This window comes from Periophthalmus magnuspinnatus, chromosome 7 (genome assembly GCF_009829125.3).
Source record: "Periophthalmus magnuspinnatus isolate fPerMag1 chromosome 7, fPerMag1.2.pri, whole genome shotgun sequence".
Taxonomy (NCBI): Eukaryota; Metazoa; Chordata; class Actinopteri; order Gobiiformes; family Gobiidae; genus Periophthalmus; species Periophthalmus magnuspinnatus.
Genome location: NC_047132.1, coordinates 12,394,825 through 12,421,183, shown reverse-complemented (window position 1 = coordinate 12,421,183; position 26,359 = coordinate 12,394,825). Strand labels below are relative to the sequence as shown.

Sequence of the window (26,359 nt, the reverse complement as noted above, 5' to 3'; positions counted from 1 at the left end):
ATCCAACTGAATAAGAATTTAAATAATTGGCAACTGATTTTAAAGGTGCTATATTACACAAAATTCCAGGGTTGAAGTTATCCAAATGATTCTAGTGAAGGTGTATGGAGTTTAAAAACACAGCGGAGCACTTCCTGTATATTGCACCTTAATGACATCACAAGGTAGAACAGAGTATTTTCAGTTTGAGAGAACTAAATATATGCAGGGTTTGTGTGTTAAACATGTGTGAATGAAACAAAACACAAGTCCAGGTCTGTTTGTGATGAGGAAACAACATTATAACATAGATCAGAAAATAGTGTAATATGGGCTCTTTAAATAGTCCTATACACAAACTCGAAAACATGCATTGCGCAATATTAATCGAACAAATTAGTTGGTATTTGCAGCGCTACTGTAGTTTCTTTCTGCAAACTACACAACAGGTAAATTCTCCTCCAGCTACGAGGTCTTCCTTTTAAAGGGTAGGTCGCCTGGAGAGGACACGTTTGCCCGGGGACATCACAGTGCACCGTAACCTTACCGGAGGTCAACTGTCTCTCCGCCTGTCACGGACCGACTACACACTGCGTCTCATTGAAATGCGCGGAGCGAGTCTGACCGTGTCCCGCTACAAGGTGACTCCGGCTCGGCTCCAGCAGCAGAATCGCCCGGGCCGATCTCTCCGGAACCTAGAGCATCCAGCGGACCAGAACCATCCACCCTCCACCCCACAGCGCTGCTCAAGGACCGAAACAAAACAGCGCAAGCGAACCGAGTCCCGAGGCGCACATCCGGCCGCAGCACCCCGGGGACCAGCGCAGGAGCAGAGGGAGGAGAGCGCACGGGGCCGGGACAGGGACAGCGGACCGCAGCGCGCATTTCACACCGGACAGATGGAGGAGCCGTGAAGGGAATTGAACTCACGAACCAAAAAGAGGCCAATCTACTCTGATATCTAATGTACTCATTTAGAATACAGTATTCAGGTACAGTTACTGTTTCATTTGGTGCGAGGCCTGTTCACAAAATGATAACTTTAAAATTAAAATATTACAGGGCGACACGGAGGCTTCAAACTGCAGGTATCAGTGAGATATAAACATATGGCTCATCGATGTTGCGATGTGTCCTTCCTCAATCAGCGATAAACAAAACGCATTACAAACGGGGCAGCAAACATGAAGCTTTTTGAACCACTGCCCCGTGTTCACACTGTAACATAATGAAGAGAAAGTGAAAGTATTCCAAGTATTCAGACACAGTGACTGCGCCGTGCATCGGAGCACAGCCGCAGGTTCAGGATTCTGTTACGAAATACATTTCAAAGTCTGTCCCGTGTCTGAGGATGAGGGATGGAGAGGCTGTCATTAGCTCTGCGCACGCACGCACGCACACATACACACGCACGCACGCGCACGGACCTCCTGACAAAGTGGCTGTTAATGTCATAGCGCTGTTAGAGTATTATGGTATGCCCTAATGTACGGCTATTATTGAGCGGAGGCCCGGAGGATCGCGCGGGCCCGGTGCTCTCTGAGTGACCGTGGTTCGGCTGATCCGGTGCTGCTCGGACATACGGGGCTTCTGCTTTGATCAAACGGCTCTCGTGCGCCATGGGGTAAATAAGAGTCACGCACTCACCGACTCACCGTGCAGGCCGGGCCGAGCTCAAGGACATCAGAGCGGGCGGGCGAACTGGCACAATCCCGTTAATCTGCAAGAGAGCGAGGAGCGGCCCAGCTCCCCGAGTCCAGACCGGAGCAGCGCACCGGAGGATGGCGAAGACACCGGGCCAAAGCAGCTCCCGGGACAGCGGTGACACGACAGCAGCTCCGCGGTCACCTGCAGACGAACAGAGGGGGAGCTCGGGAGTTCTGCCGCGGTGAGGAGAGAGAGGCAGAGAGGCGGAGAGGCGGGCGGGCGGGGAGAGCGAGGATGCTGCGCCCGGAGGATGCAGCGCCGAGGCCGGGGGAGGATGGAGGCTAACTGTGGAGGGCACCGGGACAAACGGAGCACACGAGAGCCCAGAAACCGGGGAGACCGCGCGACATGTTTGAGGAGGAGGCTCGAGCCGCTCACAGCCCGCGCGCACAGCAGCTCGGTCGCAGCATCCGCGAGACGAAGCGCGCGAGGAAGGGGGAGGAGGGGGTCTGCGTCACCCTGCCGGCCCCTGGCGTGATGACGACACACGCACGCACGCTTCTGAGGGCTTTTATCTGCTCCTCCGACAGCATCAATAATCTACAGCGGCGCAGGGGCTGTCCACAGTCTGAGGGACAGATCCAGAGGAGAAACAGGGAGAGGAGTCCACAGTCTGAGGGACAGATCCGAAGGAGAAACGGGGAGAAGGACTATTCTGGGTCTAATCTAGGACTAAACCAGGCCTATAAAATAACTATTCCAGGTATAATCTAGGATTAAACCGTGTCTAAAAGTGGACTACATCATTTCGAATATATTTTAAACACATTGGGCCCATATAAAATGAACTCTAAATTAGTTAAACCCACAAACTGAAGAGCTCCAAGTCCCACCTGAAGGAGCTCGCGTTCCACAGTTTAAGAAACACTGCAGTATAATAAACTTTAGGGATGAAAATGTCGGCTGTATCATAAAGAGATCAAATTGGTCTCTACAGCAAATATCTCACACCAGGGCTGGGTATTTGGGCATATGCAGCAACATTCATTTAAGAAACATTTGGAAGAAATTGCACTTTTAGTTTTGTGGCATATTTTTACTTCTGAGTATCCCAGTATTTTATTTGAAGTGACAGTACTCTTACTTGATTAATATATTGTACAGTACTCTTACTTGAGTGAAAGTTGTGGTTCCTTTAAAGTCTAAAAGTCTAAATATGATTTGAACTTTTGTTTCTTGCAGCTCTTTCAGATATGACTTCGTTTGGCTAATTTTTGTGTCAGCCTTTTGAAAATACATTTTGCCCTTCAAATTTAAGTCATTTTAAATTATAAATCTGATGTTATATCTAGACAGTTATGAAGTTACTTTTACTCAAGTACCTTTCTACTCTTACTTTTGTGGACAACTAGTTTGCACTTCTACTAATATCATTTTTAAGTACTGGTACACTTAAGCTGAAGAGATTTTTTAAAGCTTAAACTATGTATTTTCATGTAATAAAGTGACTTCTTCCTCCTTAACCCGCTCTGTCTCTCCTCCTCTGTGACCGAGCTTGGGGCGCTGTCCGCGGTGCTGAAGTCTGCGCAGTCCCGGGCGGAGCAGAGGAAGCACGCCGGGCCCTGGCTCATTGTCGCCGGTGCTCTGGATTCTGTCAGAGCCTGTTACGGAGCGCAGCGTGCACAGAGCGAGCACAAGTGTATTTTTAGATGAATGAGGCTGGTTTTATTATTAGCCGTACGCTCTGGAGACGGCACGGACTGGGCCAGAGCGCGCGCGTGTATCAGATGTCACACAGATGGATTATAAAGGTGCACGAGACTAGAACACAAAGGGGAGGGGCGCGCGCTTTGGGGACGGGAGAGATCTAGAGGTGGGTAGTACTCAGTTACATTGACTTCATTATTTTTACTTGAGTAACTTTTGAAAGAAATTGTACTTTTACTAACAGCATACTTTTACTCCTACTTGAGTAATATCTAGTGCAGTGTAACTCTTACTCAAGTAAAAGTTGTGGTCCTCTTCCTACTGTGAGTGAGTCTATAGTGACTTGAGCTTTATGTAACTGATTTGAAATGATTTGAACATTTGTGTTTCTTACAGCTCCTTCCTCCTCCTTGAACTACCACCTTAATGTGGTGGAGGGGCTTGAGCACCTGAATGATCCTGGGAGCTATGTTGTCAGGGGCTTCATGCCCCTGGTAGGGTCCCCCATGGCAAACAGTTCCTGGGGGAGGGGTCAGACCAAGAGTGGTTCAGAATCCCCCCATGTTGACTATGAGAACAAGGCAAGTTACATCATGGGGCGTTACTGGGGCCCCACCCTGGAGCCAGGCCTGGGGTGTGTGCTCGTCAGCGAGCGCCTGGTGGCTGAGCATAGCCTGAAGGAGCGATGTGGGGCCATCCTCCCGTAGAACCACCACCTCCGGGAGGATCCGTGAAGGGCGTGTGCGAAAAGATCCGGGCGGCAGTCGAAGGCGGGGGGCCTCGACCACCGGATCTCTGGACATGGCTCTGGGGACGTGGAATGTCATCTCGCTGGGGGGGAATGAGCCTGAGCTTGTGCAAGAGGTTGAGCGCTACTGGTTAGATGTAGTCGGCCTCACCTCCACACACAGCTTGGGCTCTGGAACCCAACTCCTTGAGAGGGGCTGTACCACCCATTTTTGTGGCGTTGCCCATAGGGAGAGGCAGCAAGCTGGTGTGGGCTTGCTTATTGCCTCACAGCTCAGCCTCCTTGTGTTGGAGTTCACCCCGGTGAACAAGAGGGCTGTGAGAGGGTCGCGTCCCCAACAGTGAGAGACAGGTCTCTGCACAGTGCAGAGTACCCTTCTTGGAGTCCCTGGGAGGGGTACTAGACAGTGCAACGACTGGGGACTCCGTTGTTCTCCTAGGGGACTCCAATGCCCATGTGGGCAATGACAGGGACCCTTGGAGGGGTGTAATCAGGAAGAATGGCTTCCCTGATCTGAACCCAAGTGGTGTTATGTTATTGGACTTCTGTGCTAGCCACAGTTTGTCCATAACGAACACCATGTTCAAGCACACAGGTGTACATCAGTGCACGTGGCACCAGGTCGATGATCGACCTTGTTTTCATGTCATCTGACCTCCGGCTGTGTGTCTTGGTGATGAGAGGCTGTCAACCGATCATCACCTAGTGGTGAGTTGGATCCGCTGGCGGAGGAGGAAGCCAGACAGACCTGGCAGGCCCAGGCGTACTGTGAGGGTCTATTTGGAACGCCTAGTGGAGCCCTCTGTCAAGGGGGTCTTCAATTCGCACCTCCGGGAGAGCTTCTCCCAGATCCCAGGGGAGGCTGGGGACATGGATTCCGATTGGCCCATGTTCTGTGCCTCTATTGTTGATGCAGCTGCTCATAGCTGTGGTCGTAAGGTCTGTGGTGCTTGTCGCAGCGGCAAGCTCCGAACCCAGTGGTGGACACCGGAAGTAAGTGACACCATCAGGCTGAAGGAGTCCTATCAAGCCTTGTTGGCTCGTGGGACTCGCCAAGACAAAATCTTAGGTTGGGAGATGTTCGGGGAGGTGACGTAGGAGAACTATCAGACGGCCTCAAAGAAATTCTGGCAAACTGTCCAACACCTCAGGAGGGAAGCAGTGCTTCACCAACACTGTTTATAGTGCGGGCGGAGAGCTGCTGACCTCGACCTTCCTTGTCTGACGGTGGAAGGAATACTTCGAGGATCTCCTCAATCTCGCCGTCACGTCTTCCGGGAAGGAAGCAGAGACTGGAGACCCGGAGGCGGACTCGTCCATCACCCTGGCTGAAGTCATCGAGGTAGTTGGCAAGCTCCTCAGTGACAAGGCTCCAGGGGTGGATGAGATATATCCCGAATACCTTAGGTCTCTGGATGTTGAGGGGCTGTCTTGGCTGACACATCTCTGCAAAATCACATGGTGATCGGGGACAGTACCGACGGATTGGCAGACCGGGATGGTGGTCCATCTGTATAAGAAGGGGGACTGGAGGGTGTGTTCTAATTACAGGGGAATCACACTCCTCAATCTTCCCGGTAAGGTTTATTCCAGGATACTGGAGAGGAGAATCCAACCGATCCATGGAACCTCAGATTCAGAAGGAGAAGTGCGGTTTTCGTCCTGGTCGTGGAACACTTGACCAGCTCTATACTCTCTCTCCAGTCCTCGAGGGTTCATGGGAGTTTGCCCAACCAGTCCATACGTGTTTTGTGGATCTGGAGAAGGCATTAGACTGTGTCCCTTGTGGTGTCCTTTGAGGGGTGCTCTGGGAGTATGGGGTCCGAGGCCCTTTACTAAAGGCTGTCCGGTCCCTGTATGACCGGAGCAGGAGCTGTGTTCATATTGCCGGCAGTAAGTCAGACCTGTTCCCAGTGCATGTTGGACTCCGCCAGGGCTGCCCTTTGTCACCGGTTCTGTTCATTGTATTTATGGACAGAATTTGTAGGCACAGCCAGGGGCAGGAGGGGGTCTGGTTTGGGAACCACAGGATCTCATCTCTGCTGTTTGCAGATGATGTTGTCCTGATGGCTTCATAGAGCCAGGACCTGCAGCAGGCACTGGGGCGGTTTGCAGCCGAGTGTGAAGCGGCTGGACTGAGAATCAGCTCCTCCAAATCCAAGGCCATGGTTCTCAACCAGAAAAAGGTGGTTTGCCCTCTTTGGGTGGGTGGGAAGTCTCTGCCTTAAGTGGAGGAGTTCAAGTATCTTGGGGTCTTGTTCACGAGTAAGGAAAGGATGGACAGGCAAATCGGTGCAGCATCTGCAGTGATGCAGTTGCTGTATTGGTCTGTTGTGGTAAAGAAGGAGCTGAGCCATAGGGCAAAGCTCTTGATTTACTGGGCAGTCTACATTCCTACCCTCATCTATGGTCAGGAGCTCTGGGTAATGACTGAAAGGACAAGATCACAGATACAAACTGCTGAAATGGGTTTCCTCCGCAGGGTGGCTGGGCGCACCCTTAGAGATAGGGTGAGGAGCTCAGTCACATAGGAGGAGCTCAGAGTAAAGCCACTTCTCCTTTACGTCGAGAGGAGCCAGCTGAGGTGGCTCGGGCATCTGTTCAGGATGCCTCCTTGGACACTTCCCTAGGGTAGTGTGCTGGGCATGCCCCACCGGGAGGAGGCCCTGGGAAAGACCCAGGACACGCTGGAGGGACAATGTCTCTCGGCTGGTCTGGGAATGCCTTGGGATCCCACCGGAGAAGCTGGAGGATGTGACTGGGGTGAGGGAAGTCTGGGAGTCCCTGCTCTGACTGCTGTTCCCGTGACCTGGTCCCGGATAAGCGGAAGAAAATGGATGGATAGATGGATGCAGCTCCTTCAGAGATGATTTAGTTTGGCTCATTTTTGTGTCTGTTGGAAAATACTATTTTTTGTGCATTACTTCATGTTCTGTCATTAAACTTAAGTAATACAGGAAGTGTTCCACTGTGTTTTTAAACTTCATAAACCTTCACTTGAATCTTTTGGATACTTTCAGCTATGGAATTGCCAATCTCTACTGAACTAAAGGTAAAAGGAGCTGTTAACTTGAAAACTACCACTTCAAGACATCACAAGGTGGAACAGAGCATTTTGAGCTTTGGAGATGTAACAGACTAATAATAAAGTGTTACCCAACCATGTGTGAATGAAACAAAACACAACTCGAGGTCTGTTTTTGACAGCATGGCTTAAAACTCACAAGAGTCAGTTTTCACGTAATATAGGACCTTCAAACAGTGGACTGCTTTATTTTGTTAATAAGTTTAAAATTCTATTACTTTAAAAATCCAGTTCACACATGCTCAGTACAGCATCAGTTTTAGTCATCAGGATACTGCATCTACATGCCAAGGTGTCCTGCATATTCCAGTGAGAGAAAACATTATAACATGACTTAAAACTCACAAGAGTCAATTTTTTTGTAATATAGGACCTTTAGGTAAAATCCAGTTGATGATCTGTCTGGAGGACTAAAGGGGAGCCTGAGGGGGCCAGGGGCCAGGTGTTTGTAATCAGAAACACCTGACCACTAGAGGCAGCACACACTCTTTGACCAGAAAGCTGCAAATTTACCCAGGTTTTACTAAAGATGACAAAAACTTCAAATGTTCTTATACTGACAGGGCCGTTTCATTGCGTTTCAGAAGTTCTCATGAGCCACACTCTGATGCTGTGATGTTGGCAGCGTTTCAGTGTTTCCCATCACAGGGTCTAATGCACAGAGAGGCCGGAGGAGACAGGGCTTTTAAACCTGAGAAGAGCTTTAGTCTACAAGATAACATCCATACATCCTGTAAACTGTAAGAAACTGTCAACTGATACTTTGCAGCTGATGTCATCAACATTCCCTGGGGGATGGTGGGGAGGGTGATGCTAACTGTAGGCACAGCTCTGTCTGAAGCTTTGTTAGACTTTATTCTGATCTATATCTGACCAGAAATAGCTGATTTAGCTGGAACTACAACAAGTGAGATGATTTTTATTGTTTATTGTTATTGAACACATCCCTCTCAAAAAAGGCCTGAGAAAAAAACACAGAAAGACCCACAAGGGAGCGCCATAGAGCTGAATGTCTAACCTCATCTGAGGAGGCCAGAAGTTTGTTTCAACAGGAATCTCTGCATTTAAAATCCGAAAAAATAGCCAGTAATGTTACTTTGCAGCTCGTGTCATTAATATTCCTAGGAGGGTGACGCTAACTGTAGGCACTGCTCTGTCTGAAGCTCTATTACTCGAGTTAGACTTTAATCTGTGCTTTATTTTAACATAATCTGACCATAAAAAATGTACTTAACTGAACTACAACAGGTGAACTGATTTGTGCTGTTGAACAAGTCCCTCTCAAACAACACTACAGTCACAAGCTAGCTAGCATTAGCCAACAGTTTTTCAGTTAGTCACTCTCACTTTTGTGTTGAAAATCCAGTTCCTAAGCAGGACCATGAACGCTCGGATTGATCACAGGCTCCTGAAAATGTGCTGTTTAAATCCATTTAGCATTTTAAGTTTTCAAATGATCTTAAAACTTTGGCCAATCTGTGTATTGTAGCATCATGGTAACTGCTGAACATTGTGCCATAGACATACAAGTAAAACACCCTCAGTGTGATGTCACTGCATCAACTGACCTAATTTATTATCATTCCAGTCGTGAGATTTTGCTGCAGATCTCCACAGCAAGTTCCCTCCTCCATTCACAGTACATCTGGATATCTTTTACTATTCCTCTCCCTCTCTTTCCTCTGTTCAACTCCACAGTCCCACCTGATGGAGAGATGAGGAGGAGGGAGAGAGAAATGAAGAGGAGGGAAGGAGGGTCATTCTTCCTGCTCTCCTCCTCTCTCCCTCCTTTGTGCTCTACTCCTCTCTGTGTTCTGATCCACAGATGATAAGGGGGGAGAGAGGAGTGAGGGGGCAGAGAGAAAGAGAGTGAGTGGAGAAATGGGGGTTAGCATCTTTTACCCTTCCTCTCACCTTTGTCTATTCTCTCTGATCTAGGCGATTGTCCAACGTGATAGAGGGAGGAGGAGGAAAGATAGGTAGAATCATTTACCCTTCCTCCCTCGCTCTTCAGTACTCTGATCTGGTCCACAGTCCTGAGTCAACCTGATGGAAAGATGAGGAGAGAGAGGGTAGAGCATCTTTTACCCTTCATCTTCTCCTCCCATCCCCTCTCTCCCTCTCTGGTACACAGTCCCATCTGACTGCAGTCCTCTTCACTTCAATTTAACTCTTCTCCTCCTCCTCCTCTCTCTTTTCTACTCTGGTCCTCTAACCCCCCCCCCCTCTCCTCTCTCTCTCTTTTCTGCTCTGTACATCCTCTCCTCCTCTCTACTCTGGTCTTTTCTCCCCTTCTCCCCCTTGTTTCTGCTCTGGTTCTTCTGGTTCTCCTCCTCTCTCTCTCTTTGTCCATGCTCTCTCTGCTCCACAGTCCCACCTAATGGTTAATTCATGGGCCTGCCTGAACACGCACTCTCTGCATTATTAATACAACATTAGAGAGAGAGAGAGAGAGAGAGAAAGGGGGGTGGGGGGGTGGAGAGGAGGCGGGGAGGATGGAGAAACAGAGAGAGGGCGAGGAGGACAGAAGGAAGGAGATGAGGGAGAAGGGTAGAGAGGGAGATGAAACTTTAGGTAGAGTGAAAGAGGGAAGGAGAGCGTGTGAGGAGAGAGATAGAACAGGAGAGGCAGCTATAGATGGAGGTAGGGGGGGAGGGGGAAACAAGGGAGTTAAAGGAAGCTAGAGGTAGAGAAAGGAAGGAGGCAAGGGAAAGAGGGGGAGAAAACAATAGAGAGGGAGCAATAAGGGTGAGGGAGAAGAAGAGTAGAGCTAGAGAGGGGGCAATAAAGTAGAGGGAGGGAAAGATAGAGGGGGCGATAGATGACAGGGTGGAGAGGAAAGGTAGAGAAAGGAGAAGAGGGGAAAGGAGACAGAAGGAGAGAGAGATTGAGAGGGGGCAATAAGGGTGAGGGAGAGAGGGAGCTAGAGAAACAAGAGGAGCGGGAGTGAAACAAGATTCAGAGATATATATAAAGAAAGGTAGAAAGGAAGGGAGACAGAGGGGGAGAGAGGTAGAAAATGGTCGAGTCAACAGGGGATGAAAGGGGGGAGAGAAGGGGGCGGAGACAGGGGAAAAAAGAATGAGGTTTTATGCAAGATGGGAGAGCTCTGACCTCTAACTTGATCTGATGGCGTTACCCGCTTTCTCAATTGCAATCGATAAGTTTAATGCCATACTGTGGAATATTCCAGCCCAAGCGACATCATATCATCTCCATGGAGACAAGCATGTAGCAGAAGTGTTACACAGTGCACCTTTAAAATAGAAATAAAATGCATTAAACGTATTGTAAAAATGGTCCTCTTCTCTTAGTAAAGCTCAACTCCAACAGCTTTTGAGATGAATGGGAGATGATGAAACGGTTTGGCGGATGTGAGTTTGGAGTTTGGCTTTGAGCGGAGGAAGCCCCGAGCTGAGGAAACAGATGAGACCTGTCACAAGGCATCATGGGAAATCTCACTCTCTGGACACACAAACAGAAGTCAACATGGAAGAGGCTTCTACAGGAACACGTTTACAGGGCGGCTGCGAGACAGGGATTGGATATCTGTGATTTCATTTAACTCAGAGTCAAACTAAAACACTGTGAAGACATATTGGTTTTAAATGAATCGGTCCTGGTTTAGTCCCTGGTTTAGTCCCTGGTTTAGTCCCTGGTTTAGTCTAACAGTTTAATCCTGTGTTGAAGTAAATCCTGGTTTAGTTACTTGTATAGTCCAGGTGTCATCCCTGTTAAATCCATAGTTTAGCCCTGGTTTAGTCCTTGTTATTTTACCTTGTTTCAGTCCTGGTTTGGTTTTGGTTTAGTCCTGGTTTTGTCCAATTTAAACTTGGTTTAGTTACTCATATAGTCCTGGTTTAGTCCTGGTTTAGTCCTGGTTTAGTCCTGGTTTAGTCCTGGTTTAGTCCTGGTTTAGTCCTGGTTTAGTCCTGGTTTAGTCCTGGTTTAGTCCTGGTTTAGTCCATTTATCCCTTCTGTATAATTGCATTAGTTAGTTGATTCTTGGGGTCAGAAAATCTGCACTTTCCCACAATCACAAAGACTTCATTTTAGGCTAACTTTACAGTGTAACTACACAAGAGACTGTACTTACTCACACTTGTCTCAAATGTCTATGCAGCAATCACAAAAAATACAAAACATGTTTATTTCACACAAAGCTTAAACTGTTAAATAGCACAAACATTTGTACAAAATTTGGCATAATTAGCTCAAAAATTAAATTAAACCAACTAGAAACTAAAGTCATTATTTTGTCAGCCACAGTCCAGGTTGAAACAGTGCAACAGCCTTAACACCACAGGTTTCAGGTTCGAGTTCCAAAATGTATGGAGTTTGCATGTTCTGCCTGCGTCTGGTTGATTTCTCCTGAATTTCCCAGTAATCAAAACAGTACAATAATCCTCCAGCTACATACTGCACACCAAATAACACTGAATAATGGGTCACACACAGAGACAATGAAGGATGGGTCAAACGCAGGTTTATTCCAGAGATACTGAATGTTGGGTCAAATGCAGGTTTATTCCAGAGACACTGAAGGATGGGTCAGGTGTAGATGACACATTTCCTGAAGGGATTTTAAAGTCCACCAGACCTTACAGTTACAGTAACTCCTTGAGCAGCTTATCCATGACTTTGGTGATATGTCCAGAGGACTAAAGTACTTTGCAGTGAGAAATCCTATTTTTAAAAAGCAAGAAATAGCTCCTTCTTGTGGCAGACGGCAGTACTGCTACAGCTGTGTTTTCATCACATCTGAACAGTAGCTCCATTCAGAAATACAGACAAATCCAGACTCAGTGGGTCCTGGTCTGGTCCTGGTCTAGTCCTGGTCTAGTCCCGGTCTGGTCCGGGTCTGGTCTTGGTCTAAATGTGACTTTTATGCTTCAACCATTTCCTCTCCAGGTCAAGGTCAAGGTCAAGTTTATTTCTAAAGCACAGCAAAACAAACAGCATCATCACTACCACAAAGTGTTGTACAGGATCAATTATGACTCCAGTGTCTGTCAGGAGGTGTTCACTGATTGGCTGTTTTCTCTACACTTTGCAACTGATGTCATCAACATCCCTGGGGAGGTGATGCTACCTGTAGGAACTGCTCTGTCAAAAGCTCTATTAGACTTTAATCTGAGCTTTATTTTAACACATTCCAATCAGAAAAAAAATGCTGAGCTGATAAGCAAGTCTCTCACACATAAAATTACAATAACAAGTTGGTTTCAGACCTAGTTTAGACCTGATTAGACCTGGTTTGGAGCTGGTTTTCATCCAGTCTTACTTCACTCCTGCTCTGCCCCCTGCTGGCTCCTCTTGGCTGCAGGGTGAGTGTAGTGCTGCCCCCCGTAGGCTGTAGCTGTGTTGGTTCAGACACATTTTGCCTCCAGGTCGTAGAGCTGCAGAAGATCTGAAATCACTGCGTCGATATCGGCCCTGGTCACGTCTGAACACAGCACCTGCACAAAATAGGAACAAATCTAAAATATCAGCTACAATTTCAGACAATAGTGATACTTTGCATCTGATGTCATCAACATTCCCTGGAGGTGTGATGTTAACCGGAGGCACTGACATGCCTGAAGCTCTGTTACTCAAGTTAGACTTTAATCTTAGCTTTATTTTAAACACAATCTGACCATAAACAACTTAGCTGATTTGTGCAGTTAAACAAGTCCCTCTCAAATAACATTACAGTCACAAGCTAGCTAGCATTAGCCAACAGTTTTTCAGTTAGTAACTCTCACCTTTTTGTTGAAAAAGAAAACTCCTAAAGGCTCAGATTGAGGCTACTGAAATGTGCTGATTAAAGTCATTTTGTACTTTTCCTTGAGTTTGAGATCATCTTTAACTTTTTTGACTCAGTTTGCTAATGTCTGCATTGTGTCACCATGGTAACTGCTAAACTGACCATAGACTAATATGCAGAACACACCCAGTCATTGCAAAGTAATAATAAACCTATTTGAATCATGATAACAGTGAAATTGCAACCTCAGTTTTATGACAATCATTAAATGCTGCCGCTTGGCCAGGACTCCCTTGAAAAAGAGGTTTTTAATCTCAATGGGACCTTCCTGGTTAAATTAAGGTTAAATTAAAAAAAAAATGCATTGACCCCTTACCTCCCACCACTCCTTGTCTCCTCTGGGCAGTTCCACACCGTAGCTGTGGAGGGCGAGGTAGATGGCCGCGATCGCCATGTGCTGAGGGGCGTGACGGATGCACATGTCGCCGTGGTAACAGTCTCTAAGGAGGGCCCACGACGCCTCGGCAACGGGGGAGCGAGCCCAGGCGTGACGGTTCAACAGCGCACGCACGGACAGCAAGTAGTGCAGGAGGAACTGAGGAAAAATAGGAACATTTAAATTTGATTATAGAACAACACTGACACAATAACAAAATGAAAGTTCAAGTTTTGTTTTAGGGATAAAACTATAAACGGTAAATAAAAAGGGATAAATAAACGATCTCACTGTTCCTTAACAATTTGAATCTGAATAACCCAAGTGAACATGAGTGGACTTTAACAAACATGGGGGAGCACTTCATGACTTAGTGTGAATGAAACAAATATAAATCATAAATAAATGTTTTTGGCTTAGGCTTGTGATGTGCAACATATGGTTAAAAAGTAGAATTCTGTTCAGATTCATAACCTGTAGAAAGAAATGGACTAAGTGAGTGCAACGTCACCCACAGTGTGCTACTCCAGTCAAATGAAGCTCATCGAGGCTAGCAGTTATAGGGGCCAATTTGGAGCCGATTTCCATATTTGGAAGTGCCGACCAGAAGTATCATAGCAACCAAAGAGCCAAGCTGGAGGAAGGCTTTTGAAGGTAACGCCCCTTCCCGCCCGTACCACTAGTTTAGCAGGGAGTGGGCACTTAGCAACTCAACTCAGTCAAACCTGTTGTTAACGCTAGCAGGAGCGACCACAGGGAAAGTAGGCACCTGATTTGTCTGTTATTAATGTTCATATCTTGACTTTTGAACACAATAGTGAAACAAAAACCCTGTACTGCAGCAGTTACAAAGAGAGGGGTGACAGTTTCTCAATGTAAAGTGAAATGGAGCCAATGGAGCTGGAAGTGAGCCCATGATCACTTCCTACTTGGAAAGCGGCGGCTAGCACATTAGCTATATACAGTCTACAGTTCAGAGTGTACATTATAAACAATTCCATTAACATTTGAGAGAAGAGAGAATTTGAACTGATAAACTAATACAAGAATCCCATGTATTTCAGAGCATGTTTGTAAAGGTCTAAACTACAGCTAAAAACAGTCTCTATAATGGCAACCACACTCAAACTGCAATGTATTGTGATGTATACTATATTATCCTGTGTATTGTGACATGTACTGTATTATCATGTGTATTGTGGCGCTGTAGCCAGTACCTTGTGTGGATGTTGGAATGAGACTTGGAAGTTGAGCTGTCGGAGGATGAGGAGCTCACACTGCACCACACTGTCCCTGAGGTCCCAGAAGTCCTGGTCACATTCCAGAGGAGCGCTGCCGCTGCGAAAACACCTGACACAGAAATCAAGTTTAACATCATGTGACTGGTCCGGTCTAAACTCTTGGTATGAACCCGCTATTAAGTCTGCCAAGGTAGCTGAAATGCAATAGACTGAAAGAGGAAAAATCATGACAAGCAAAAATATATTAAAAAACTTTGTGCCACTGACACAATAACCCTGCAGCAGGAGAATCACAATGAACACTTTAAATTTGAGCTGCAACACATAAAGAGCAGAATAAAAATCTTTTAAAGTAGTTAGGATCATTATTGACCCTTGGCCCTGTTAATCTGCTGAGATCACGATGGCTGAAAGGGAAGAAAAGCAACTGCACCCGCCTAAAGCCTGATGGGAAATGCAGTGCTGTAACAAGTGAGGGGACAGGAGCTGACAGCTGACTGGCCTAAATGTGATGCTGTGCTGTTCAGCAGCGTTCCACCCTCCTCTTTCCTCATCTGTCTACTTTTATATCATCACAGATGCTTAAAATCAGACAGAAAAGCCGCAGGGTGTTACACAATACAGACAACACAATTAAAAGCATGATATCGATGAGCTAAAACTCATGTTCACCACAGATCAGGCCTAATCATCTAAACGTAAACTAAACTAAATATGGTGAGCTCCTTATGCTTTGCTCTGGCGATGTTTGTGACGGTGGTGGAGAATTAATTAACATTAAGAATAGAGTGATATTAGTTGGCCAATATCTATCGGGCCAATATTTGCACTTTTTAATGAATCAGCTATCAGCCTTAAATCTCTTACAGAGGCCGATATCTAGTTTTGGCTGAAGTGCTGCCTAAAGAATGCACATAATGCTTTATTTGAACACTTAAGTGTGGCGATAACTGTATAAAACACAACTAACCTGCTCTGTTATAGACTTATGATATTAAAAAAGGGCTGCGTGTGAGATTGTAGTAATTTAAATGACATAATATAGTGAAAATAAATACAAATTTGTTCTATATATTGGCCCAAAAAATATCGGCAGATCTGATCAACTTTGATCCAATTATTTAGACTCTTTTGGAGTCTAAACAAAAAAACTCCTAAAAACATATCAGTCAATATCTAATTAACATGAGTTGTTTTGTAGTTTTATGTAGTTTTATTCAGTGCCAATACTTCAAATGAACACAAAATCTGTCCTGTCACCGGGACTCTGTGTGATCAGAGCTTGTGAAATGTTCAACTTGACTCTAGACTCTTTCGCCTCCCTTTGGCGACAATCCAGGCGAAGATTTCTCCTGCTTAAAAAGTGCTACTGTCACACACCTGTGGCTGACATTGATGATGTCACGTGTTCTCAGGTGCTGCTCCTCAACTTTCCCGGCTAAATACATGCAGCTCATGGCGACGAGAAAGGGTTCGTAGGCGGTGATGTCAACACGGGCGCAGAAACGATGGTACAGAGTGCAGGCTGTGGCCACGGGCACCGAGCGCATGCCCAGCTTGACCCCTGCTCAAAGGCACAAAAACAAGCATACGGTCAACCAAGCACTATGAAGTACTGAAGACTGTAACCTTAAAAACATGAGCTCTTTGTACGTGTGAAATATTCAATCTAATATGGAAAAGTGATGCTATACACTCCTTAATAGAGATCAACCAATGTTTTTTTTAATCCTGAGTGGCCAATGGCCACTAAACTGTTGATATTTTGAGTCCGATTTGTGAGGTGGATTTTGACAATTGTGACCTTAATATGATTTCAGCTAAATTACATCAAACTGTTACTGCTATAGTGCAAGTAGCATATACATTTTTAGACATCCACAGCCCAGTTCAACTATAAACCTTTAAAAGTGTGCTGTACCCTCTTTAAACTCATCTTAGCCCTTTGCTCCAACAACATTAAAGAGTGTGGCATATTAAATTAGACCTCTGTTGTCATATTTATTTTTATATATATATATATATATATATATATATATATATACATACATACAGTGAGGCAAATAAGTATTTGAACACCCTGTGATTTTTCAAGTTCTCTCACTTAGAAATCATGAAGGGGTCTGAAATTTTCGTCTTAGGTGCATGTTCACTGTGAGAGACATAATCTAAAAAAAAAATCTGGAAATCACATTGTATGATTTTTAAAATAATTTATTTGTATGTTACTGCTGCAAATAAGTATTTGAACACCTGAGAAAATCAATGTTAATATTTGGTGGCCTTTGTTTGCAATAACAGAGGTCAAACGTTTCCTGTAGTTTTTCACCAGGTTTGCACACACTGCAGAAGGGATTTTGGCCCACTCCTCCACACAGATCTTCTCTAGATCAGTCAAGTTTGTGGGCTGTCACTGAGAAACACGGAGTTTGAGCTCCCTCCAAAGATTTTCTATTGGGTTTAGGTCTGGAGACTGGCTAGGCCACTCCAGAACCTTGATATGCTTCTTACGAAGCCACTCCTTGGTTATCCAGACTGTGTGCTTTGGGTCATTGTCATGTTGGAAGACCCAGCCACGACCCATCTTCAATGCTCTGACTGAGGGAAGGAGGTTGTTTCCCAAAATCTCGCAATATATGGCCCCGGTCATCCTCTTCTTAATACAGCACAGACGTCCTGTCCCATGTGCAGAAAAACACACCCAAAGCATGATGTTTCCACCCCCATGCTTCACAGTAGGGATAGTGTTCTTTAGATGGTATTCATCATTCTTCTTCCTCCAAACACGGCGAGTGGAATTAAGATAAAAAAGTTCTATTTTGGTTTCATCTGACCACATGACTTTCTCCCATGACTCCTCTGGATCATCCAAATGATCATTGGCAAACTCAAGATGGGCCTGGACATGTGCTGGTTTGAGCAGGGGAACCTTCCGTGCCATGCATGATTTTAAACCATGAAGTCTTAGTGTATTACTAACAGTAACCTTGGAAATGGTGGTCCCAGCTCTTTCCAGGTCATTGACTAGTTCCTCCTGTGTAGTTCTGGGTTGATTCCTCACCTCCTCAGGATCATTGAGACTCCATGAGGTGAGATCTTGCATGGAGCCCCAGTCCGAGGGAGATTGACAGTCATGTTTAGCTTCTTCCATTTTCTAATAATTGCTCCAACAGTGGATTTTTTTTCACCAAGCTGCTTGGCAATTGCCCCGTAGCCCTTTCCAGCCTTGTGGAGGTCTACAATTTTGTCTCTTGTGCATTTTGACAGTTCTTTGGTCTTGGCCATGGTAGTAGTTGGAGTCTTATTGATTGTATGGGGTGGACAGTTGTCTTTATGCAGCTAACGACCTCAAACAGGAGCTTCTAATTTAGGATAATAAGTGGAGTGGAGGTGGACTTTTTAAAGGTAGACTAACAAGTCTTTGAGGGTCAGAATTCTAGCTGATGGACAGGTGTTCAAATACTTATTTGCAGCAGTAACATGCAAATAAATTATGTTTAAAAAATCATACAATGTGATTTCCAGATTTTTTTTTAGATTATGTCTTATATACATATACACCTTCAGAGTCTTCCGTCTGCTCTAAACCACGTGCTTTTACTGATAGAGGATTGGCAGTAGACCTCTTCGTTAGAAAGACCTAAGCTGATCACTGACCATCAGCAATGACTGGATCTTGATTTGATAAATGACACAGCTCTCTGGTGTGTACCTGCTTCCATGATAAAGCGACAAACTCTGAAGTGAGTCTTGACGTCTCTGGATGGGTCCCTCTCTCGGCTCTGGTCTGACCTGACAGAAGAGGAGGAGGAAAAGCTACGGGAAGAGGAGGAGGTGGTTGCCATGGTTCACAGAGACCCAGAGCTTCCAGTGCTGCAGAGAAGAAAACATAAACACAGGGTTAAAGTGACAAAAAGACAATCATGAAACACAAGCCAGCCACCTTCGAATCACATCTCAAACTTAAAACAAGACAATATCAATTATATATAGACCAGAGCTCTACCTGCTTCGAACTACAGACTTTTCATAATTTAGTTCTGAATGGTTTAGCTAATCCTTATTAAACCCGGGTTAAGTTGGTCTGGGTTTAGTCCTGATGATGTCGTCCTGCTTTATTCAGATGTAGTCTTGCATTGTAATTTGAATTTTATGGAATTTATGTTTTAGGTGTAATGATGTAAGTCGTCATATTTAAAATTGTATTGGATTTACGTGTTCATAGTTATGAATTCGTTGTAATGAGAATTTAAACAAAAAATAATGTGAAGACTTGCATTGTTCCAGTTGTCCCTCAGAGATGCAGACACTTAGAATTAGTTATGTATGCTATGACGTGTCATATTTATAAATGTATTAGAATCACGTGTTGATAATTATGCATTCATTGTAACTAATACATAAACTAAAAATAATGTTAGCAAAATCAATGCCTGAGTGCTAATAGCAGTGAAACAAACTTCCTTCGCAAGAAAAACTCACCAAAAAATTAGAGACAGGCTCATTCAAAACATTAAAACAAACTAAAAAGATGGTATGAAAAGAAAAACATCTTAACTCTGCCGTAATATCGTTAAATCCGTAAATAAAAAACAAAACACGCTCGACTTTCTGCACGAATGCTAACCGGAAACACAACATATATACTTCCGGTTGGGCTTCAGTTAAAAAAAATAAAATACAAATATGTTTTAAAATATGTAAATAATCTAAAGGTTTATCTATCTAAAGACGGGAAATATCATACATTAAACTGTCTTTTTGAGGAAATTATTGCAATATTGAAATTATTTGCGTAGGCCATTTTTTACGTGAAATAAGTTTGAACCGAAGAAAAGGAGATAATCTTATACATTATAACTATGGTGAAAAATAGCTATAAAATGATACCATATTTAAATGTTTTAAAATATATATCTTGCATGCTTCTGTGTTTGCTAACTCTTTGTTACTAAGCGACAGTAAACAAACACGAGCCCAGCACACAGATGTGGACATGTCTTCAGGGTATTCTGCCAACCAGGTAAAAACTTTAAATTATAATTAAACCCGTTAGTAATTGGCTAAGTAATGTTTGATTCGCATGTTTAGATGTTTTTAAAATGTCCTTCCTTAGACTTTTAATAAAATGTGATTTCCACACATTTAATGTTCATACTTTTTTTTTCTATTCCCATGTGGCCTTACATCTGTGTAATCCCTCAGTGTCCAGTAGGTTCCGTAGTGGTCCGTGGGTGTATACTAGTCTATGTGTCTTCTACTTGTTCTGATTCAGCTCAAGATCATTCTAAAGATATTCAGGAAATTTCATTTCTGTCCTGTGAATGTAACTTTTTTTTAGTATCAATACCTGCTCAAATGAGGATCTAGTTTTGATACTAGTTTTACAATCGATTTGTATCTGATTTTCAGTACTTTACTTTGTGTTCCATACCATAGATACAAGAATGAACATAGCTCATTTATTTTTCATGTCATGTGTGATAGTACGAAAATGCCTTCAAGTCCCAGAGGATGCAAAACTGGTGCCAGACAAAGCATTTTAAAGAGGTAAGATAAGATTAATTTTCTTTCATTGGACATTCTTAAAGAGGAGGCATTATGCAAACTCAACTTTCTGTATCTGTCTCCCATGTTATAACGCTGTTCCCTCATCAAAAACATACTTGAAGAGGTTTTAGATATCATCCATTCATGTTTGAGTAATCTAGAGATCTCTACCGGGCCCTATTCAAGCCCTCCTTAGGGTTAGCTGAAAGATTCTGTACAAGGCTCCACCCACACATCACCCATGCTCTCACATAAATAATTAATAAATAAATAAAAATAAAAGGTAACATGGTGTTCTGTTATGTGTTAGCAGTTAATAAATACCTCCTATTTGAAGGTGGCGGGCTCGTTGGCCACCTGCTTATATCTGCGAAGATGTTTTATCTTTGCCTAGAATGTTCCACAGTGTAGCATTACTCTTATCTATATCCAAGGTGACGCTATCAGATCAAGTTACAGGTCAGATCTGTGGAGAGGTTTCCCGGGTCTCAGTAGAAATGTGGGTTTTTCAAGCAATAAAAACTAAAAAGTAACTGAACAAATTTATAGGCAAAGAGGATGTAAAGACAGAAAAGTTCCATATTGCAGCTTTATCTCTGTGAATGTTCTTTGTATGAATCTCATAGTGATCATGTAATAGTCTGTGTGTGTGTGTTTCTGTGTTTGCAGAGACCTTCAGCCAAACAGGGTCATACAAGCTTCATAGTGGATGACAGAGGCCATCTGCTCCCAAGCAAAAAGGTCAAACTCAAACACGTGTAGTCTATTTATGTTGTTGTAATAATCCAAAAAAATCTTTAAGAAAATATCTCAGGACTACCTTTCAGTTACACCCTAAAACCAGGTCTAGAACTGAGCTAAAAGTCTCTAGATTAAGTCCACCAGATCGTGAGTAACATGTATGAGGATGAACTAATTTAACATGACTAAACCAGGTCTTAATTAGAAGAAACACATGACAACATTTGGATTGTTGATTAATTAAAAAAAAAAAAATTCTGAAAAAAATACTTGTTGTTTCCCCTCACCACTGACCCTCTGAAGTTGTATCTAGAGTGATTTGTTCATGTTTGAGTAATCTTTATTTGTTTATTTTCAAAACGGCATTTTGTCAATCTTCCCCCGTTTTCCCCTCCACCTGTACTCGCCCACTGTGACGTACACGCCCACTGTGACGTACGCTACGTTATTTTCTTAATCGGTGATACTCATAGGATTCGGCACCGTTGCGTAATCATTTTGATACGAATGGAAAAAAATGGGCTGCTCACTAGTTGGGCCATTGGGCATCGCAGTTTTGTAACGTGGAAGTCAGGGGATTTTTCTTTTAATAAGTCATTTTAGATTAATATTACCATGACTGTCAGAGATTAGAACTATTTAACCCAATTTAACCCTTTAAACCAGATCTAAGAAGTGGTCCAAATGTTTAACAAACAACAAATGCCTGACTGAACCAGAACAAAAACAGCATTGCAGTTTAAATAAAATATATTCCAAACTCTGTTTCCCAACCAAATGTCTTTAGAAATGAAATGATAAGACACAATACAGCCGTCGTACTATTACGTGTAATAAAACTAAGACATTAGAAACAATTCACAAACTTGAAAACAAATTAAAGCTTTTCAGTTTTTGCTTACTAGCGCCATTTTGAGGACTTTCTGAGGACCTTTTAAAACAGTAGCAGCAGTAGATCCTGATCATATCCTCATCAGATCCTAATCAGATTCTTGATGTGAATGTAAAACTTCCTCCTGATAAAACTTAAAACTTGGAACTCTCTTTGTTGCTTGCTCCTACAGAAGAGAGACAGTTCTTGGTCGGATTTTAAAGGTACTTGGGAGCTCCCATCCCGGATACCTGCTCCCAGTGTCTGCCCCACAGCGCGCTCCCAGCAGGGCTTGAACCGTCTCAAAGCATGGGGCTTTATAGAATCACTCCCCAACATGACGCCGACACCAGGGGGTGGCAGACACACAGAGGGCAACACAGACAAGGGCAGGAGGAGCAGACAGCAGCAGGAGGAGGAGGTGAGGAAGAGGAGAGGAGGAGCGAATGAGGTGAGACAGAGAGGAAAAGGAAGGAAGAGAGGAGGAGGTAAGGAAGAGGAGAGGAGGAGCGGATGAGGTGAGGTGGAGGAGGTGAGGAGAAGGAGGAGAGGAAGAGGGGGAGAAGGCGAAGGTAAGGAGGAGGAGAAGGTGAGGAAGAGGAGAGAAGGAGCGGATGAGGTGAGGCGGAGGAGGTGAGGAGAAGGAGGAGAGGAGAAGGCGGAGGTAAGGAGGAGGAGGAGGTGAGGAAGAGGAGAGGAGGAAAGGATGAGATGAGGCCGAGGAGGTGAGGAGAAGGAAGAGGACAGGAGGAGGTGACGAGGTGAGGTGGAGAAGGTGAGGAGGAGGAGGTAAGGAGAGGGAGGAGGTGAGGAGGAGGTGAGGAGGAGGAGGAGGAGTTCACTTTCCTGTCGCCATGGAGATAACTAAAATAAGAACATCTCCAGGTTTCGCAGTCTTGAAATCTATCTAGTTTGAGTATAGGCAACAGAGAAAAGTTTAAAGGAAGTAAATGATGGAATATGATCTCCATGGATACAAGCAGATCGCTCCCACCAGAAAAATTCCACAGTGCACCTTTATCCTGTGTACATATAGGGAGTACTGGAAGAAGTACTCAGTTTTGTTACTTAAGTAAATGTACAAATACAGGGCATAAAAAAAATACTCAAGTTAAAATATCACAAAATATTTAAGTAACCATTTAAAAATGCACTTAGAGAGTAAAAAGTAAAAGTATTTCATGCAGATTTTGAGTTTTATAAAGCTTCAGATGTGGTGATTTAAAACAAAATGGAATTTTGTTCAACAGAAACAACTGATTTTTACATTTTTTATATTTTTGTTTTGCTCAAATTATGAACGTGTTAAAAATAAACGGTCAGCCTTTTCAGCAGGTCTCACATTATAATTAAAATACTTTTCAGCTCAAACAGTATCTACAGTACTTAAAAAGATACCTGGAGTTGTGTTTTGTTTCATTCACACATGTTTGAGTAACACTTTATTATTAGTCTGTTACATCTCCAAAACTCAAAATGCTCTGTTCCACCTTGTGATGTCATGAAGTGGTATTTTTCAAGTTAACAGCTCCTTTTACCTTTAGTTCAGTAGAGATTGAAAATTCCAGGACTGAAATGATCCAAATGATTCTAGTGAAGGTGTGTGGAGTTTAAAAACACAGTGGAGCACTTCCTGTATTACCACATGACATCACAAGGTGGAACAGAGTGTTTTCAGTCTGAGAGAAGAAATCAGCCTAAATATGCAGGGTTTGTGTGTTAAACATGTGTGAATGAAACAAAACACAACTCCAGGTCTGTTTGTGATGAGGAAACAACATTAGAACAGAAATCAGAGACTAGTGTAACATGGGACCTTTAAGTAAAGTACAGATACAGTACCTATGTTTTACTCGATTCCACCTTGTGATGTCATGTGGTAATACAGGAAGTGCCCATCTCTACTGAACTAAAGGTTTACTAAAGTGTTACTCAAACATGTGTGAATGAAACAAAACACAACTCCAGGTCTGTTTTTGATTAAGTAACAGTGTTATAACATGACTTAAAGCTCACAAGAGTCAATTTTGTGTGATATAAGCCCTTTAAGACCAGTACTTTACTACTTTTACTTGGTTATGTTCCACCTCTGCCTATAAAGTTAGTGCAGCGTTAAAGGGGTGTAATCTGTATACACCACACCCAGGGCGGGACTCAAGACTTCATGGACACGCTATCTGCTCGCGACAGACATTTGTGCTTCTGCAGGTCTATGGTTCAAGTCCAACAGTTAACGTGAGTGCGGATTAAAGACAATACACCTGATTTTTGCCTTCTTAAAAAATGTGGAAAAAACAGACTGGTTAATTTTAAACAGTTTACATTGGTCCAAAGTTATTCCTCACTGAGCTTATACATTCAGAGCATGCTAATAACTCACCATGATGAATTTATAAGCACTTTACACAACTCTTACAGACCGGAGTGGAGTTTTGCCATCATGGTGAAGCTAACAAAAATGAACATACTAACAGCACACTTCCTGTTTATCGGACAAGGCTTTGTAATGAGTTGCAGACAGCATAGAGTAGACTTCAAGAGCTGCTTATACAATGTAACTGTGCAGGGGAGAAGCACATTTAGCTCATTTAGATGTAAAAAAGTAAGGCTATAAATGAAAAAAAAAGACTTGTTGGAGAGTTTCTGGTTGGTTTTGATGTATCTGAAATCAGTAAGTAAGATTTTAAAGGTGCACTGCGTAACATTTCTGGTGTAGATTGTGCCACCTGCTTGTGTCCATGGAAATGTTCTCACAGCACAGCATTAAACGTACCTATTTTGCATTTATTTGATCACAAGCGTTTTTATATTTAATACTGTTTCCTAGAGATATTTTAGCCAAATGCCATACTGCGGAACATTCCAGGGAACATGTTCATGGAGACAAGGAAAGGCTGCAGTATTTCAAGTACCATAACATCTTCACAAACAACAAAATCTCCTGTTTTATTCTGCATACAGCATGTTCTGAAATGTCCTGGTGTGTCTGATGCCCTTTTCCCAAATTGTTCAGCCCTACTAGACATTATAAATTGTTCTGTTCTATGATATTTTTTTTATTTAATTTCAGAAAGAAGAGACTGCACATTTGAACAATACCAGGCCAACCCAATCACCACACCAGGAATGCCCCAGAAACAGTGCAGGAGAGAGAGAGGGGACTCCAACCCAAAAACTGTCCGCTACAGGACGACACTCTGCTGCTGACGAAGTTAAAATGTGTGAATAAAACAACAACACTGCAGAAATAGTCTTAAACTGGAGAAACAGTGATATGAGTACAGGTGTTCTGCTAGGGGTGTTCTACATGTATGTGTGTGGCAGAATGTTCAGCAGTTACCATGGTGACACAATGCACATATGAGCAAAAGGATAGATCTACATCTGAAAACTCAAGAGAAAACACTAAATAGATTCAAACTGCACATTTTCAGGAGCCTGTGATCAATCTGAGCGTTCATGGTCCTGTTTAGGAGTTTGATTTTACACAAAAAGGTGAGACTAACTGAAAAACTGATGGCTAATGCTAGCTAGCTTGTGACTGTAATGCTATTTGGGAGGGGCAAGTTTAACAGTAAAAATCAGCTCACCTCTTGTATTTTCAGCTAAGTCAGCTCTTTCTGATCAGGTTGAGTTAAAATAAAGCTCAGATTAAGGTCTAACAAAGCCTCAGACAGAGCAGTGCCGACTGATAGCATCATGTCCCAGGGAATGTTTATGACATCAACTGCAAAGATGTCTGTGTAGACCCTCAGTCATCCAGGTCTGATCCATAGCAAACAACGAAGTTAAATCTGTCAACTGAACTGCTTACAGAAGCTGGAGAAGGAGGAAGCCATTGATAGACAGCTGTATTACAGACTCTATCCTGGTGATTCCATTCCTTGTATCTATGGCCTCCCTAAGATCCACAAAGAAGGAGTACCTCTCAGACCCATTGTATGTAGTGTTGATTCCATCACATACAATGTGGCCAAACATCTGAAGACCATCCTGGCTCCTCTGGTGGGCAACACGGAGCACCATATTGAGAACACAGCTGAACAATTTGAACAGGAGGCTTTGGCCTAATTTCCAGGTACTCCACCCACACATTGGTTTTGATATGTGGATGTGTCGTAACGGGTGTGTGTAGCGGACCAAGGGATGCAGACTCGGGGCAGATTTACAGTATTTATTGTAACAACTGAACAAGGTACAACAGCGGGTGATCTGGAGGTGAGCAGGTGAGCAAGTGAGCAGGAACACAGGAAACACAGGGACCGAGGACATGAAGGGACCACAGGACAACAGGCAGACCAGACGGGCGTAGGGCAGAGCAGGCAGGAGACATCCAGGGCCGGAGCACGACAGGAACAAGTGAGGACGAAAAAACACAGCACAGACAGGGTGAGTCCAAACAGATGATCTCACACCGAGTGTCTTCCCCCATCTCCTCTTATCCATGGCAGGTGTGGTGATTAGCCAGATGGAGAGCAGGTGCGCGCGGGAGGAGCCGAGAGCTCCGCCCAGCTCCAGGTACAGGCAGGTGAGGGAGGTTGAAGAGCACACAGGGCGGAAAACCAGGAGCGGACAGTGCGGATCATGACAGGATGACAACTGGAC

At 43.9% G+C, this 26,359-nt stretch overlaps 2 protein-coding genes across 2 annotated transcripts; one reads left to right on the top strand and one right to left on the bottom strand.

Moving 5' to 3' along the window:
- Positions 1–11,297: 11,297 nt before the first annotated feature.
- On the bottom strand, positions 11,298–19,222 carry ccnq (cyclin Q). Its single transcript, XM_033969674.2, has 6 exons — positions 19,075–19,222; positions 18,305–18,465; positions 15,973–16,156; positions 14,569–14,701; positions 13,292–13,510; positions 11,298–12,625 (listed from the first exon to the last, which is right to left on the bottom strand). Exons 2-6 carry the CDS (start codon positions 18,435–18,437, stop codon positions 12,536–12,538), a joined length of 759 nt encoding a protein of 252 aa, XP_033825565.1. The 5' UTR covers positions 18,438–18,465; positions 19,075–19,222; the 3' UTR covers positions 11,298–12,535.
- Positions 19,223–19,588: 366 nt separating this feature from the next.
- Positions 19,589–24,961, top strand: cfap126 (cilia and flagella associated protein 126). Its single transcript, XM_055223298.1, has 5 exons — positions 19,589–19,615; positions 20,080–20,142; positions 20,812–20,883; positions 21,951–22,143; positions 24,825–24,961. The coding sequence occupies exons 1-5, from the start codon at positions 19,589–19,591 to the stop codon at positions 24,959–24,961; spliced, it is 492 nt and encodes a 163-aa protein (XP_055079273.1).
- Positions 24,962–26,359: the final 1,398 nt, after the last annotated feature.

Coding starts and splice junctions, on each gene's coding strand:
- cfap126 (XM_055223298.1), top strand. CDS start 19,589: ATGTCTTCAGGGTATTCTGCCAACCAG. Junction 20,143..20,811: donor AGACAAAGCATTTTAAAGAG/GTAAGATAAGAT, acceptor CTGTGTTTGCAG/AGACCTTCAGCCAAACAGGG. Junction 20,884..21,950: donor ATCTGCTCCCAAGCAAAAAG/GTCAAACTCAAA, acceptor CTCCTACAGAAG/AGAGACAGTTCTTGGTCGGA.
- ccnq (XM_033969674.2), bottom strand. CDS start 18,437: ATGGCAACCACCTCCTCCTCTTCCCGTAGCTTTTCCTCCTCCTCTTCT. Junction 14,702..15,972: donor ATCATCAATGTCAGCCACAG/GTGTGTGACAGT, acceptor TTTCTGTGTCAG/GTGTTTTCGCAGCGGCAGCG. Junction 12,626..13,291: donor GAGACAAGGAGTGGTGGGAG/GTAAGGGGTCAA, acceptor TATTTTGTGCAG/GTGCTGTGTTCAGACGTGAC.